The 11,423-nt window shown below is 45.7% G+C and overlaps 1 protein-coding gene across 1 annotated transcript; it reads left to right on the top strand.

The window, feature by feature from the left end:
* The first annotated feature begins 6,403 nt into the window (after window positions 1–6,403).
* Window positions 6,404–10,085, top strand: HRH1 (histamine receptor H1). The gene is made up of 2 exons (XM_066195305.1): window positions 6,404–6,556; window positions 7,600–10,085. Exon 2 carries the CDS (start codon window positions 7,657–7,659, stop codon window positions 9,130–9,132), a length of 1,476 nt encoding a protein of 491 aa, XP_066051402.1. The 5' UTR covers window positions 6,404–6,556; window positions 7,600–7,656; the 3' UTR covers window positions 9,133–10,085.
* Window positions 10,086–11,423: the final 1,338 nt, after the last annotated feature.

Here is an 11,423-nt window from a genome sequence, read left to right as displayed (position 1 = left end):
ACGAGGTTAAAGCCTCCATCTCTGCTTGTGCTTGCAGAAAGCATTGTCTGCATGGAAGAAGTCCAAAGGAGAATAAACACACACAGCAGTTGCAAATCGTGTTACAGGAAGTTATGAACATCCCTGATTTACAGTGTCCTACCTCAAACCTGTCTGCACTCAGCAAAAAGGTCAAACAGCAAAGGAGACTGAGCAGGAAACTGCTGCAGAAGTGAAGCTGAACATCATTGGCTGGGCACGCAAGTTGTGCTTCAAGTCCTGTGTAACAGGCACGAGCAAGAAAAGACATTCATTCATCTCTTGCAGAACCATTTTCCAGGGTAAATCCTCTCAGCACAGGGTGGGTCAGGCTGGGGGGGACCACAGGGGCTCAGCTGGTGCCACCTGGGACCATCCCAGGGCACATGGACGGGATTGTGTCCATACAGCTCTAGAATATCCCCAGGGATGGACACTCCACACACACCCCAGGGAGGGACAGGGACACTCCACACACCCCCAGGGAGGGACACTCCACACACCTCCTCTCTGGACAATCTGTTCAGTGCTTGGTCACTGCCCAGGGAAAAAAGTTCTGCCTCCTGTGCAGGTGGAACTTCCTGGGCCTCATCTCCTGCCTGTTGCTTCTTCTATTCCTCAGAGCTTGGTCCGTGCTCTGGCACCCAGAGACATCCAAGCTAAAACCTCTTTAGAAACTGGGCTTATCATAATTGCAATGGGGCAGGGAAGAATTGAAGAGCAGAAAGATTGCCTCAGTAATCCCAAAAAGGAGTGAATTAGTTACACCAAGAAAGGTGTAACAACACTTCGTGTGCTGAGAGTTGCACTTTCTGGCAATGGATATTATCCTCTCAGACCGAGGGCAGGAACACGGGGATTTCCTGTATTTTCCTGTTTGCTCATGGTGGAGGGGAATTGTGCAAAGTTTACAATTCCTCTTCACCAGTTTCACAAACAATGAAGTTATCGAGTGCCCAACAACGCTGCTTGCAAAAACATCGTTGCACAAATGCTTTATGACTTTACATAACAAAATTACCCCTTGGAGTCCACAGAGAGTTTTGTGCAACTCATTTCTAAGCGTTTTTTAAAAGGAGGGGGAAATAAGCATGATCTTGCAGAAAGGAATGAAAATTGCTAAGTTGGTGGCAAAAAAATCCCCCAAACCCCGCGTGCATGTTTAACACAGAGCAGATGCACTGAACCTGCGTGAATCACAAAAACATCAGTTTAGCTAAATATGCAATAGTGCGTCACACATGTGGGATTTTCCAGCTCTCAAAGTCTTTGAGTGAGGCAGCTCCACTGAAACTCCAGGCTCCGCTACTTCAGCCGCAGTGCCGGTTATCAGTGACAGCCCTGTGAGTGATGAGGGCTGGGACGATCCCAGACCGGGATGTGGTGTCTGATCCTCCGCAGCCTCCTGGGGTTACCTCAGCTGAACCCCCACGTCACCTCCCGCTGCAGCCGGCTCAGATTTCCACAGGTTCGCAGCCACACCCGGAGCTCTCCGGCGGACGGGCAGGGCAGAGCGGCGGGGAGCGGAGCCGGGCTCTGCCCCGGAGAGAGGGGAGCATCCCTCGGCAGCGTCCCGGAGCTCTGAGGAGGGACGGGGCCGGGCATCCCATCGCATCCACCTCCACTCGTCGCATCCACCGCCTCCCATCCCATCACTTCCCATCGCACCCACCGCCTCCCACCACATCCCATCGCATCCCATCGCATCCCATCGCATCCCATCGCATCCCACCGCCTCCCACCGCTTCCCATCGCATCCCATCGCATCCCACCGCACCCCACCGACTCTCATCGCATCCCATCTCTTCCCATCCCATCGCTTCGCATCGCATCCTACCGCATCCTATCTCATCCCACCGCCTCCCATCGCATCCCTCGCTTCCCACCGCCTCCCTCCACATCCCACCGCCTCCCACCGCATCCCACCCCCTCGCCTCCCATCCCATCGCACCCTCCGCCCCCAGCGCGTCCCAGCCCAGCCGTGCCCGGCCCGGCCCGGGGCAGGAGGAGCGGCTCCGCCCGGCCCCGCTGCCCGAGCTGCCGCCGCCGCTCCGCGCTCTCCTGCTCGCTTTGGTGAGTGAACAGCGGCGGGGAGAGGGGGGAGGGAGCTGGGCCGAGGGGGAGCGGGAGGGACTGGAGGGACTGGAGAGATTGGAGGGATTGAAGGGACTGGAGGGATTGGAGGGACTGGAGGGATTGGAGGGATTGGAGGCTAGGGGAGCGCGGCCGGCTCCTCGGAGCTCGCCCGTCCCGGCAGAGGCTGGTGCCCGAGCGCAGCGAGAGGAGCGGGGGAGGAAAGCAAACATGGGCAGCACACACAACTCACCAACAAACACACTCCGCTTCTGAGAGCATCTCAGCATAAACTGGGAGTCCCTTGGCAGATTTTGGCTGCTCCTTACCCGGCGCAGAGCAGCAGAGGGGAGCATGGAGCAGACGGTCTCCCAATAAGGGCAAACAAAGCTGAAGAAAAATCCCCAAAGTGCATCAATACCGTGCAGGAAGCTCAGCCAGCTCTCCTCCCCTCGGGACACTTGTCCAAGCTGCAGATCCAGCAGCTCCAGCGGTTCCCAGGTTTGCCCCCTGCCCCCGGAGCAGAGAGGAATCGCTGCGGGTCGGGCCAGCAAGGGCCAGAGCACGGAGGGGATGTTTCCATGGAAAGGGAAAGGAAGGGAAACAGATGGATAAAGTCCCGATTTTCCATTGTGCTTAATGGCCACACTTGAATTAAGATGGTTCAGGGGAGCTCCTGTCTGCCTACAAAATATTGATGCCCTTGTTTCAAGCGTCTCTCTGGTGAGGGAAAGGAAGGGAAGGGTACCTGGCTGGGAAAAACAGGCAGGGAGGGGCTGGTTCCTCGTTTAAAGGGCGAACAGTGGCTTGGCTGAAGAAAAAGGAAGAACTTAAACCCTCACCCCCTTCCTCACCCTCTTGTGAAAACAATGGTGTCCTTGCGAGGAAAGACCATAAATGCATTATTTTCATCCACATCTTTTCTCAAACACAAGCTCAGCACATCCTGAGGGGGCTGACCCTACAGCAGGGACATAACCTGCCCTAAACCTTGTCCCAGTCTTGATGTAGTTTTCCTTCACAGACAGGAATGATGAAGAGGAATCAGAATTCTTGGATGTTTTTAAAGTTTTTACTTGCAAGGCATCAGGCTCTCTCACCCTGTGCCCCTTTGCCATCTGCTAAATCCAACACAAAATACTAAAGCTGCCTGGAAAAAAGTTTTGAAAAAGGAGCTTGTTTAAGTCAGATGTGTATTTCTGTAAAGGAAGAGCCTTGTATTTTCAATGAGTTATTGCTAAAATATGAAGGAGCTCATCAAATTACTACAGTCAGTTCACCAGATGCTTGAAGAGACTGAAAATATGGGTTCCAAATTAAAGACAAAAAAAAAAAAAAAGTGACCCCAAATAAATCTTTCAGTAACAGTTTACTTTTATTCCCAGTACAAGGAGACAGTGACTCCTCACACCCACTATCTGTACATTTTTATGATGGTTTTCACACAGTTCCAAGGCACCAAAAGTTCACTGGAGCTGAATTCAAGCAAATCCCAAAGTGTTTTCGCAGTGATCAACCTCACCACTGAAAGAACTCCCAACTCCTATTCACATACATTGTTTTTCACTTTTGTGAGTAGTGACTTCCCAAGTCACTTGGAAAGAACAAAAACCATTAAAGCTGCCTGGAAGAAAATTTTTGAAAAGGAGTTTGTTGAAGTCAGATGTGTATTTCTATAAAGGAAAACTCTTGTATTTTCAATGAGTTATTGCTAAAATACGAAGGAACTCATCAAGTTACTTTCAAACGTGACCAGATGTTTGAAAATATGGGTTCCAAATTAAAGAACTCCCAAGTCTTCTTCACATACTTTTTTTTTTTTTTTTTTAACTTTTGTGAGTAGTGATTTTTCAAGCCACTTGGAAAGAGCCAGATACCAGATCTTTATGTTTGAATGACAGGGTGAGTTACATTTTTAAAAGTTAATTATATTTGTGATGCAGAAGGATTAAACCCACCAAGTTTCACAGTTGTCAGGGGTTGGAGTCAGTAGTAGCACGAGGTGGAGTCCAAAAAATAATCAAGGGGTTTTTTGCTCTCCTTGTAGGAAAGATGTCCTGTTAGACTGAGTTGGGATAGTGGGTTCCAGACCCAGAATAGAAAGTCAGCACTGCAGCTGTTCAGCTTTAAAGGAACTACATTCCTGGGAAATTCCCCTTTGTTTATAAAGGATTTTACAGCTCATGGGTTTACTCACTGCATCACAGCACAAAGGTCTTTTCTCCTATTACAGCAGAGATTTCACAGGTCTGGCACCTATAGCAAATTCTCTTTTTACACATAAGTAATGGAGTAAAGAATATAAGACAGCACAGCAATACTTAAAGAAAATTACATTTAAATACTGTTTTGCCTAGGGATCACATTGATGAGCAATTAGTTGACATTGATGATGTTTATATTAGCAGGGAAAATTAAAACCATATCTGGAAGCTTGGGGATTCTAGACAAGATGAGTTTTTCCTCCAATCTCTTGGCAAAAATAACCCATATTTGGGAAATGCTATCACAAGAACAAGACTGGATTTTGTCATGGAAAAAATGACACTTAGAACAACTTAAACCAGAAAATGGAAGAGGAGTTTCATGGAAGTCTGAGCTTACATTTGGAAGGCCAAAACATTCTTTGGAATGTGTCCATCCCCTGTTAGCTCTTTTAAATGTTCACAGAATATAGGCCAAGTGTTAGAGAGAGTGGTTAAAAAAATGCCAGCCACAGTCAAGAAAGTCTGTATCTAACCTCGTGATAACTTCAGGTTAAGGCTCAAACTCGAAATAATAAATTTACTTAGAAAAAAAAAGGAAGTAAATACAGTGGTGTGTAGAAAATAGTTTAATTAAGTAGCTGGTTATGCTGCTTGAAGGATCCTGAAGCTACACTTCCAAATTGTCCCGGCTGGACTGAGACGTTGTCATTTGAGTGGGAACAACAGGCAGGTTTACCAAGTTTTTTTTGTTTACTTTTTATCAAAAATATTCCTTGAATATTGGCAGGCATTGAATAGGGATTGTTCCCTTACAGAGGAATGAATGAGTTTTTGAGAGGGACATTAATCAAACTTCTAACATGTTGAACGTACTTTCAACAACTCAAGAATAATTTAGGGGGGAAAATCAATAGAAATAAATAAGTCTCTTAAGTACAACAGCGTGAGCAAAGGCCATCTGAATTAAAATCTCACTTTTTGCCTTCAATTTAGTCTGATGAACAAGAATATTGCTGTTTGGAGCTGTAATTTCTTAAAAATCCATCAGCAAGGGATGTGCCAATTTCTAGAAACTTACTCCCACTCAGTCAGGGCTTAATAGATTGCACCTGCACTAATAAGGCACCAAGGCATCCATTTAGCATCTCCCAGTAGATTCTTGTTCCTTGGAAATGTAATACAATAACAAAGCATGATTGCTGAGGCTCCCTGTAGAAAAAGCTCTTCACAAACAGCAAAAATTAAAGAGGCATTTCATGGTAAGATCAGGGTTTAGAACTTCCACAAAGCAATCCAAGGTTTTCGGCTGGTTTGGTTTTTTTTAAATCCATTCTTAGTGAACTTTGTTTCAGCGTAATTAAACTGTGCAAACATTAAACCCCATTCATTCATTATTATTATTACTTTCCTCTACTGGCAACTGAAGTAGAGATAAGGAATTACATCAGTAGCTCCTGAAGAAAGGACACATTAACCTTCTTTGGAGCAGAAGTAGCCCACATCAATTCTGCAAGTTGCTTCCTAAATCCTGGCCCATCCAACCACAGCAGAGCTAAGGAGAAAGTTTGGGAAGAAGTGAACACCATTTACTGCATTCTGCTGGTTTAGTCACAGAATCACAGACTTGTTAGTGTTGGAAGGATCTCTGCAGATCGTCCACTCCAAGCCCAAATGCAGTTCATATATTCCAAATACAACCAAGGAGAGCTCCCTCACCAGGCAGCTTTCTTTGCTGGTATTTTTGTTCAATTGAAGACACAACAAAGTTGCCTTTTCTCCCTTTATTTTACCATACATTTAAATGAAAATGTGTGGGGGTGAAGATCAGTCCAGGTACTTACATCAACTCCTTGCCTTGGCCATGCCCCATACACTTAAACTTAAAAACACTTGAAGAGGCAGAGAGAAAAACACAGACTGGGATGTAAGCACTTACAGACATGCTGGTTTAACATCCATTGAGTCACTTCTGTCCTCAACATCCATGGAGTCATTTCTATCCTAAACATCCATGGAGTATTTTCTGTCCTAAACATCCATGGAGGAATTTCTGTCCTAAACATCCATGAAGTAATTTGTGTCCTCGTTCTCAGGAGATGCTCAAGGGCTCTGTGACCTGTGAGCAGCTGCCACAGAGCAGCTGTGCTGGCAGAGCCTGAAGGAACCCGGGATCACAGGACTGCCCAGGATGCTCCTCATTCCTCTGCCTATGGATGCTGCTGGCACCAAGGGCACAGCTCCTCTCCCAACACCCACCTGTGAGTAAAGCCCAGGCAAGAAGGAACTTGACCTCTCATAAGGAAGCACAAATCATTTGAGCTTAAACCCTGATTAGTGGAATGAAAAGGATAATGTTAAATGAAGTATTGCATCATTGAATTTCCAAAGGAAATGCTGATTATTGAACAATCTGTTGCATTGTATTGCTCTGGTCATGTTTAGAGTTATGAGGGTGAGAAATCCCGTGCATATCTCAGTGTTACTTGTGTAAATACTCTGAGCAAATATATTTACGGTCTCAATTTCCTTCCTTATTGCTTTGAGACGTTTACCAGAACATAAACTCAGACAAGCTATGAAATGGCACAAAATGTGTGTCACCCTCACAGACAATTTTCATCAATGGACTGGAGGCAGAATTTGGTCAATTGATCATTTGCTCCAAGATGTAAAATATTGTTAATCAATTCTGCACTGCGGATCAACACATGAAGTTAGCAGTTGGGAAGCAGAAGATGCTTATTAATCCAGAAAAATCCTTTTATTTTGCATTTGATCTCAAATAGGCTTGGCATCTTTAAATGTTTGAAATCTGTGTGAGCCTAAATTATCTAGGAAGAGACTACTCATTACTTATAATTTGAATAACTGCCAACTGACTGCCAACTGCTGGATTCTCAAACTGTTAGATGGAGGTTGTAAATAAGCACTGGCTTGCTTAAATTATTTAGTACAGAATATGTTAATACTGCTTTTTACTACCATATTTTAAATTGGTTTGCCAATATGGAGTTTATGTTATGGTTCATGATCAGCTGTTTAATGAGATATAATTAATTAAAACTGTGAGGAATCAAATTTCTTCTTCTATTCTGGGGCCAGAAATAGATGCGGCTCTATGAAAACTGTTTGGCATTGATAAATGGAGTTTCATAAAACACAGATTACCTGTATGTAAAATGTTGCAAAAAACTGTTCTTTAGGAAAGCCCTAAAAGGGACAGTGCTAAGGTGAGGCACAAATTCGCTTTATTATCTTACTACAGCAATTGAGTATGGTTTGTTTTCTTTATTTTCTCTAGTTCTGGGAATAAAAATCTCCAAGCAACCCAACACATTTTCATCCAGGAGTGCAAACCATGACTGAATGTCCAAGGCCTGGATATCCACTGGGATTCTCGCTCTCTGTACCCACGAGAAAGATGCCCAACAACACAACAGAGAGCTCCAGCAACGCTCCCTTGGTTGTCCTAGGCCTGCTCCTGGGAAGCATTTCCCTGACCACCATCGTCATGAACATTTTAGTGCTGTGCGCCGTGAAAACGGAGAAGAAGCTGCAGACCGTGGGCAATTTATACATCGTGAGCCTCTCCGTCGCCGATCTGATCGTGGGGGCGGCCGTGATGCCCCTGAACATCGTGGGCTTGCTGAGCACCAGCTGGCCCCTGGGGCTGGAAGCCTGTTTGTTCTGGCTCTCCATGGATTACGTGGCCAGCACAGCCTCTATTTTCAACCTCTTCATCTTGTGCATGGATCGGTACCGCTCGGTGCAGCAGCCACTGAGGTACCTCAAGTACCGCACCAAGATGAGAGCCTCACTCCTCATCCTGGGGGTGTGGCTGCTCTCCTTCACCTGGGTCATCCCCATCCTGGGCTGGCACATTTTTGCCAACAATGGGCACAGGAAGGTGGCAGAAGACAAGTGCGAGACGGAGTTCTCCAAGGTCACCTGGTTTAAAGTGCTGACGGCCATCTTCAACTTCTACCTGCCCTCCCTGCTGATGTTGTGGTTCTACTGTAAAATCTTCAGGGCGGTCCGAAAGCACTGCCAGCACCGAGAGCTCTCCAACAGATCTTATTGGTCTTCCATGGAGAAAACCACTGTGCAAAATCAGACTAAAATAAAGGATGGGAAAAGTATTTTCCTCCAGAAGCAAACCTCAGCTGAGAACGCCCCTGGCACAGACAAGCAAAGCCCCCCAGAGCCACAAAAAGTGGAGGCAGAGCTTCATTCCAGCAATCCTGACAAGGCTTCAAAGGCAGTGAGTAATGGGAAGGTCCCGAAGTGGAGCTGTTTCTCTCTCAGCACAGCCAAGCCTGAGCCTGGCTTGGATAAAGCAGGGAAGAAAAGGGTGTGTGCCACCAAAACACCTGGGAATAAGGAGCAGCCTGGCTGCCAGGACAGTGACTCCAGCGTGGCATCAGACAACCACACCTTCACTGAGGTGGCCCCCCATGCAAAGCCCAGCCCCAGCCCCAGAGGAGCCCGTTGTCCTCAGGGAAGGACAGAGGACGGGGAGTCCAGGGGGCTGACATTCCTGAGGAAAACCTGGCACACCCTGCACAGCCCCTCCAGGAGCACCCACCGGCACGGGAACAGGGAGAGGAAGGCAGCCAGGCAGCTGGGGGTGATCATGGCAGCCTTCATGCTCTGTTGGATCCCCTACTTCGTGCTCTTCCTGGTGATCACGTTCCGCGACCAGGAGCAGCTCTCAGGACTGCACAAGTTCACCATATGGCTGGGCTACATGAACTCCACCCTAAATCCATTCCTCTATCCTCTCTGTAACCACAATTTCAAGAAGACTTTTAAAAAGATCCTTCACATTCATTGATGCTGGTCTGGGGTTTTGGAGCTCAAGTGCAGCTCAGGAGTTTAACCAAACCAAAGTGTTCCAGTTTCAAAGGATAGGTACAGTCAAAGACTTTGGCAAACTGTAGTCTACAAAGAAGTGTTAATAAAATGGGAAACACGTATTTAATAGTTTTAACACATTTTAAGAGCAATTTCAGATCAAGAATCTGAAAAACTCGAGGTCAATGTATGAACTGTTACACTGCTGTCAACTTTTACCATTTGAGATCACCACTTCCATCAGAGAAATGGAGATACAAATAGACATCTTCAGTGATCATAAATTATTGTTCTACAGAAAGGGAAGAAACCACACTTCTGTGATTGGCCAGAAACATTTTTCTCTCCCATCTTACTCCATTAAACATATTGCTGGTGAAGTGAGATTTGCAAGTGGAGGTACTTGGCACAGTCAAAGAAAGAACTTCCAACTGTTTTAAAAAACTCCCCTATTTATTTATAGCTTCCTCCAAATCACAAACCTTTCATCAAATGTCAAGCCTTAATGTGTATCCTACTGTATCGCTTTGATATCATGCTTATATTAACTGCACATTAACTTTGCTGAAAAAAAGTAGAATTTTTATGTCCCAAAAGAGTTTCCACGTTCAATGTACTGTCACCATCTGCTCCAGAAGGGTGTGCTGCTGTTTCTAGATTTGCAGAATGTAGTTGATTATACACGAAATACGTTTACCTTTTTTTACCCTTTATATTTAAATGTATTTCATAAATCTTGCTGTCAAATATTTCAGGAGAAAAACACAATAATAGAATACCTGATGTTGGAAAAGAGACCAAGAAGACGTTGAAGCACAACTGAAAGCTGGGCCGGCTTTGATGTTACAAATTAAAAAGCAAGTCCTCTCATTCCTTTTGTTGTGCTGATGAATTTCCCACACCCTGAACACTTTCTTAATTGTAATTAAAGGATTCAGTACTAAATGAAGCCCTAATATATCTGCATTTCAATAAATTAGGGAAATGTGCTAAAGGAATACACTTAAATTCAGTCTATTTCAGTGTATCATGCAAGGTTCAGAGATCAATTGGCTTTGGTTTCAAGTTGCACACAGGAAAAACTGCAATTAGGAAACTTAAATCCAGGAGAAATAAGGCAAAATGCAGAGAGAGAACAAAATCCATTGCAGAATTCAGGCAACTTTTTCCCTGCAGGAAGAACACCCACACAAGTAGTAAAATGCACCTTTTTGGAGAACAGAACCTTTTGAAACATGTGCTCCAAGCCCTGGCCATTCACAAACAACTGCTGAGCTTCACAGCCATTAAATTGTGGGGTTTTTTTCCTATTCTGATTTGCAACAGCAATTCTGGCCATAATGGATGGTAATTTAGATGATGCCTGAGGAAATACAAGTCAGCCACAGTTATTAGTGCTGAAAAACACATTTACCCAAGGGCTGCTGAGAGTTATCAAGAAATCTGTCCTGTTGATCGTGCAAATTGCCTTTTCTGACCTTAACATGTACTAATACGTGACAAAACCTCAGCAGGATCATTGAAAACTGGTCTAAACATGATCACAGAATCACAGAATCACAGAATGTGTAGGTTGGAAGAGACCTTCAAGATCGAGTCCAACCCAGCCCTAGCCTCTCAACTAGGTCATGGTATCAAGTGCCACATCCAGTTTCCTTTTAAACACATCCAGGGATGGTGATTCCACCACCTCCCCGGGCAGACTATTCCAGTATTTAATCACTCTTTCTGTGAAAAACTTCTTCCTAATATCCAACCTATATTTCCCTTGACGCAGCTTGAGATTGTGTCCTCTCGTTCTGTCAGATGCTGCCTGGAGAAAGAGACCAACCCCCAGCTGTCTACAACCACCCTTCAGGAAGTTGTAGAGAGTGATAAGGTCACCTCTGAGTCTCCTTTTCTCCAGGCTAAACAACCCCAGCTCCCTCAGTCGTTCTTCATATGGCTTGTTTTCCAAGTCCTTCACCAACTTTGTTGCCCTTCTCTGGACACCTTCAAGCATCTCAACGTCCTTCCTAAACTGAGGGGACCAGAACTGGACACAGCACTCAAGGTGTGGCCTCACCAGTGCTGAGTACAGGGGAAGAATGACCTCCCTGCTCCTGCTGGCCACACCGTTCCTGATCCAGGCCAGGAGCCATTGGCCCTCTTGGCCACCTGGGCACACTGTTGGCTCACGTTCAGCCGGCTGCTGACCAGAACACCCAGGTCCCTTTCCTCCTGGGCACTGTCCAGCCACACTGTCCCCAGCCTATAACGCTGCAGGGAGTT

The sequence above is a fragment of the Chamaea fasciata genome, unplaced genomic scaffold (genome assembly GCF_029207755.1).
Source record: "Chamaea fasciata isolate MVZ Bird 193981 ecotype frontalis unplaced genomic scaffold, bChaFas1.0.hap1 SCAF_13, whole genome shotgun sequence".
Taxonomy (NCBI): Eukaryota; Metazoa; Chordata; class Aves; order Passeriformes; family Sylviidae; genus Chamaea; species Chamaea fasciata.
Note: the sequence above shows the minus strand (reverse complement) of the source record. Positions and strands in the feature narration are given on the sequence as shown.

Coding starts and splice junctions, on each gene's coding strand:
- HRH1 (XM_066195305.1), top strand. CDS start 7,657: ATGACTGAATGTCCAAGGCCTGGATATCCACTGGGATTCTCGCTCTCT.